This window comes from Echinops telfairi, unplaced genomic scaffold, assembly GCF_000313985.2.
Source record: "Echinops telfairi isolate 266 unplaced genomic scaffold, ASM31398v2 ScPeMD7_2;HRSCAF=8, whole genome shotgun sequence".
Taxonomy (NCBI): domain Eukaryota; kingdom Metazoa; phylum Chordata; class Mammalia; order Afrosoricida; family Tenrecidae; genus Echinops; species Echinops telfairi.
In genome coordinates this window covers 4,264,575-4,269,917 of record NW_022103898.1, presented here as the reverse complement: position 1 = coordinate 4,269,917, position 5,343 = coordinate 4,264,575, and the positions used below count along the sequence as shown (strand labels likewise).

The 5,343-nt window shown below is 51.5% G+C and overlaps 1 protein-coding gene across 5 annotated transcripts in view; it reads left to right on the top strand.

Moving 5' to 3' along the window:
- Positions 1-224: 224 nt before the first annotated feature.
- The window catches only part of TRMU (tRNA mitochondrial 2-thiouridylase), a 14,986-nt gene continuing 9,867 nt past the window's right edge, over positions 225-5,343 (top strand). For 4 of the 5 annotated variants that reach the window (XM_045291849.1, XM_045291864.1, XM_045291847.1 and 1 more), the window contains exons 1-2: positions 225-321; positions 3,085-3,250. In XM_045291849.1, the coding sequence (XP_045147784.1) occupies positions 240-321; positions 3,085-3,250 (248 nt within the window). In that variant the 5' untranslated portion in view covers positions 225-239. Of the gene's footprint in view, positions 322-2,408; positions 2,509-3,084; positions 3,251-5,343 lie in introns of those variants that run through there. The other variant, XM_045291854.1, reaches the window with a different exon arrangement.

Sequence of the window (5,343 nt, the reverse complement as noted above, 5' to 3'; positions counted from 1 at the left end):
TGGGTTTGGCCATCCCACTTCGCCGTGCAGCCGAGCGGGAGGAAGGAGGGAGAGCCCGGGTCACCCGCCAACTGGTTCCGACGCGCCGAGCGCTTCCGCGGACCCCGCTGCGGAACGCAGCGCACGGCCCAGAGGCTTCCGGTCGGGCGGAATTCGCAAGGCGACTCCGCGGGGCGGGACTTCCTGTGTGGAGCGGAAGTGGCCGCGGCAGTCTCGGGAGAAGGTGGTCCGGCCGGCGGATGCAGGCGGCGCGGCATGTCGTGTGCGCCCTGTCCGGCGGGGTGGACAGCGCCGTGTCCGCGCTGCTGCTGAAGCGGAGAGGTGAGGCGGCTGGCCCCCCGCCCGCCTCTGCCCTGTTCTCTGTCCGGCGTGGCCTCGGGCAGGTCGCCCTTGTGCGCGGGGATGGGGAGGGGTCAGCGGGCCCACGGCCTCACTTCTGCAACCTTCGTCCTCCAGGTTCCTCACTTCTATACGACCCCTCGCCCTCTCCCGCCCCCACCTCTGGGAGACTCACCCTCCAGGCCCCTCATCTCTCAGACTCTCAGCCTTCAGGTCCCTCACCTCTGTGTGCCTCTTGCCCTCCCGGCCCCTTCCTCTCCATGACCTTCAGGTCACTCATCTCCGTGTGACCCCCTCCCCCCTCCACTGCCCTCACTGCTCTCTCCTGTGCGGCCCTCGCCCACCACTTGCTCCGTGGGGCCCAGCACCCAGGCACCCGTATCTCTTGTGGAGAAACTCCCAGCCTGCACTTCGCAGTTGTCTTCACTGAGCTTTGGAGAGGCAGCAGGGGAGCAGAACGAGGCCTAGGGCATGACTCCAAGCTGAGGCGCAGTCAAGACAGCACGTGGGATCGAACACCTGAGGTGGGGGCCGGAGAAGTCACTGCCTTCTTATTCACCGAGGGACAAACTTCCCTTTACTGCCTTCTCATTCACCGAGGGACAAAGTTCCCCACAAGAACTGGCATTTCTTCCCACCCTGCGAAGGAAACCCGTCCTGGGGAGTCGATATGAAGTTCTCCACCAGTGTGTGCCTGGCTCATGCCATAGAGTTGGTGGCTGACCTCTTCCCCACCACCTGTGCTGAGGCACTTGGGATGCATCGGGCTGAATGTGCAGGGGCCTGACATCGGACAAGATAATGATGCTCCCCTTTGTAGAAGGGGGTAACACCGGCTCCTGCCAGGATTCAATGACCGAATGTACCTGAGGGGCTCCCCTCGACCAAAGGAGCCTGATAGAACAGTGGCCCTCAGCTGTTTACCCAAAAGTCAGTGGTTCAAACCCACCAGCAGCTCTGTTGGAGAATGATGTGGCAGTCGATTCCCATAAAAATGACAGCTGTGGGAACTCTGGGGGAAGCCCTCTGTCCTTCAGGATTGCTGGGCCAGAGATCAAATACTGAAAATACTCAACGGCAGCAGATCGTCGTCAGGTTTTTGTTGAACTGGTTCTGAGTCAGAGCGACCCCTTGTGTTAACAGTGTAGAGCAGTCCTGCACCATCCTCACAATTGTTCCTGCATCCGAGCCCGTGGTTGCAGCACTGTGCCAGTCCATCTCCTTGAGGGCCTTCCGCTTTTTTGATGATGTGCTACTTTACGAAGCATGACACCCTTCCCCATATTGTTTTCTGACCTTGGTGACACAGTGGTTAAATGCTTGATGCTGCCTGAGAGGTTGGTGGTTCAAATCCCGTCAGTGACTCCACAGGAGAAAGGCCTGACCATCCACTCACATCAAGATTGCAGCATAGGAAACCCTGCCGGGGTGCTATGAATCAGATTCAACTTGATGGCAACAGGTTTGGTTTTTCTTTTTGTTTACCCCAAACCAGCCCATATTAGGTATGCAGAAAGTGGTGGTGGTCTTGAGAAGCCTTGAAACACTTACTGATGAAGATCAAGTACAGTCAGCCTTCAGTATGGATTACGTCTAAAGAAAACATTAAAAAGAAACCCACAACTGGACCAACTGGTAACTATCGTGTTACATAGAAAGAAAGTCTAACTTGTCAAAGATTTCATTTTACTTGGATCCACAGTCAACCTCTGTGGAAGCAACAACCAGGAAATCAAGCTGACGTAGTGCACTGTGCGAATATGCTGTCCAAGGCCTCTTGAAAATGTTAGAGCAAAGGTGTCACTTTGAAGACAGGTGCACCTGACCCAAGCCATACTACTTCAGTTCCCTCATGGGCCCGCGGAAGCTGGCAATGAAGAAGGAAGCCTGAAGAACAGGTGCCGCGTTGAACGGTGCTGTTGGCGGGGAATACTGAATGAACTGCGGCCTGCCCGAGAAGGAACCAGTCTGTCTTGGAAGAAGTCTCGGCAGAATGCGCCTTAGACGTTAGGATGGTGAGACTTTGTCTCAGGTCGTGTAGACATGTTCTCAGGAGACCAGTCCCTGGAGAAGGATGTGCTTGGTAAAGTGGAGCATCACCAAAAGAGAGGAAGTCCCTCATGGAGACGGATTGACGCGCTGCAGCCATGGGCAGATGGAGCAACAACTGTGAGGATGGCCCAGGACCGGGCTGTGTTGTATTCTACTATACATAGGGTCACTATGCGTCAGAACTGACTCCACGGCACCTGCCTATAGCAATTGTACCATGGTTAGCAGTCCGTTGCCCCTTTATTACATTGAACTTAGTCTTCTCCACCAAGAAACCTCATATTTATCATATAGAGTAGGTACCTATGTACTTAGCTATGATATAGAAGGTTAAAGCTGGTCTTCCCAAAACTTGCTTGGGCTCTTAATCACAATAGAAATGGAGAGGTAGATTGTATATGTGGTACAACCCTTATACTGCAATAGCTCAAAATCTAATTCCCTTTACATCTGATAACGCAGACTCTGAGTCTTAGAATGCAGTTGGAAGTGGCCTGTGCGGCTAACTTTCTGACACCGGGGGTCTCCCTTTGCTCTGGGAGACGCTGCTGCACGTGTCCATCTGCTCAGCACGCATTTGCCGCTCTCTCCTGTGTGGAGGCCTTGTGCTAGGGGTGGCACGGCCCGCTGGGAGCTGCCTGGCACTCTTCCAAGGACTTTGTGTGCTCTCTGACCTCGGCCGTCCATCCCCAGGTTACCAAGTGACGGGAGTATTTATGAAAAACTGGGATTCCCTGGATGAGCATGGTGTTTGTACTGCTGACCAGGACTGTGAGGATGCCTACAGAGTGTGCCAGGTTCTGGACATCCCCTTCCATCAGGTGTCCTATGTCAAGGAATACTGGAATGACGTGTTCAGGTGAGTGCTGCGGACACGACCCTGGAAACCGTCCCAAGGCAGTGTGAATCCTTGTGAGATGAAGGACGCCCCAGTTGGCAGACGACAGATCTCCCTCTATGTCAGGGCAATGCCTGGATCCCAGAGTGCCACTAGACCCACTCATTCCTGCTATTTTGCCACCGACCAGAAGTCTCCTCAGTGCTTTCTTAAACCTTGCAATGTTTCTGTTGCCAAAATCTGACAGGGCAGCAAAGACTGGTTTCCTCTGGGAAGTGCCACGCGGTGGGGCTTGATGCCTGTGTAAGATGCCATAGGCCAGTGATTCAGGGAGAGCCGAGAGAGTCATCTCCCACGGTGCCTAAGAACCTTAAAGTCCCATCCAATCCCAACAAGTATGTTAATAGAACCCTGGTAGCATAGTGGTTACATGTTGGGCTGCTAACTGCGAGGTCAGCGATTCGAATCACCTGGTGTTTTGCTGGAGAGAGATGAAGCTTTTTACTCCCACAAAGAGTTGCAGTCTCAGAAACCCCCTGGGACAGTGCTACTCTGTCCGACAGGGTCCTTGTACATCGGAAGTGACTTGATGGCAGTGAGTTTGTTTTTTTTGGTGTGGTACTAAAGGAGTCCTGGTGGCGCTCTTGGTTAAGCATTGGACAGCTAACAGCAAGGTTGGCATTTCAACCCACCAGATGCTCCTAAGAGATACCCTATAGACGGCTACTATGAGTCAGAATCAGCTCAGTGGCAGCAGTAGGTACTAAGGGAGGGACCTCTGACAATTCGGCCCCTGGGAGCCCTAATGGGCTCCATGGCAACCCCACAGGAAGGGGCGCTATTGTCAGGAGTGTCTGGTACAGCACGGCACGCTTACACCGTCACTCACTGCCCCTGTGGGCTTTTGAAGCCATAACTCCACATGTAACCTACTACGTCATGAGGGCTCCCTAGTAATACTGTCGTAAGTATGTTCGTACTCTATTCTACTACTAATATAATAATCCTGTGGTACTATCCTACAGTCTAGCAGCCCCGGTGGAATTGTGGGTTGCACGTTGAGCTGCTAATCACAAGGTCAGCAGTTCTAACCAACCAATTCCAAGGGGGAAAGGTGAGACTGTTGGCTCCTGTGGAAATTTATAATCTTGGAGACCCAAAGGAGCAGTTCTATTGTGTCCTATTAAGGGTCACTATGAGTGTAGTGTAGTGTATTAACAGTGTCATGTAATATAACAGTAATAGTATAGTATAATATAGTAACAGTGTGTAATGTAGTGTAGTGCAGAAGTAGTATGGTAGAGCACAGTAATAGTAGTAATATATAATAACTGTAGTGTAGTATAAGGAGCTTTGCTGGTGCAGTGGTTCCACATTAGACTGTTAACCGCAAGCTTAGCAGTTCAAAACGACCTGCTGCTCCTCAGGAAAAAGATGGGGCTTTCTACTCCTATAAATAGTTAAGGCCTCGGAAACCCACAGGAGCAGTTCTACCATTCTATAGGGTCGCTTTGAGGTGGCATTGACTTGGTGGCAGTGGGTTTGCGTTTTCTGTTTGTTTGTTTTTCGAGTAGTGTAACATAGTGTCATACGGTATAGTAGAGTAGTAGGATGGTGTGATAGTGTGGTATACTACTACAGTGAAGTGTGGTATTATGTAGTAGCAGTATAGTGTGGTAGCCACTCACTCACTGCCATCAAGTTGGTGCTGACTCATAGTGACCCTATAGGACAGGTAGAACTGCCCCTGTGAGTTTCCAAGACTACCTTTACAGGAGTAGAAAGCACCATCTTTCTCCCTTGGAGCAGCTGGTGGTTTAGAACTGCTAACCTTGCAGATTGCAGCCGAATACGTAACAACTACACTACCGGGGCTCCTAGTACAGTAGTAGTGTAGTATATTATAGTGTAGTATATGGTAGTATTGCAGTGTAATGTAGAATTGCATAATAGTAGTATAATATAATAGTAGTACAGTATAGCGATGGTGTAGTGATGGTTTAGTATGGTAGAGTGTTAGTACAGTGTCGTAACAGTACAGTATAGTGAAACCTGTGATTGAGAATTGGACAGCACTGCCTTGTTTTCTTGGATTCCCACCTCTGCGATGGCGC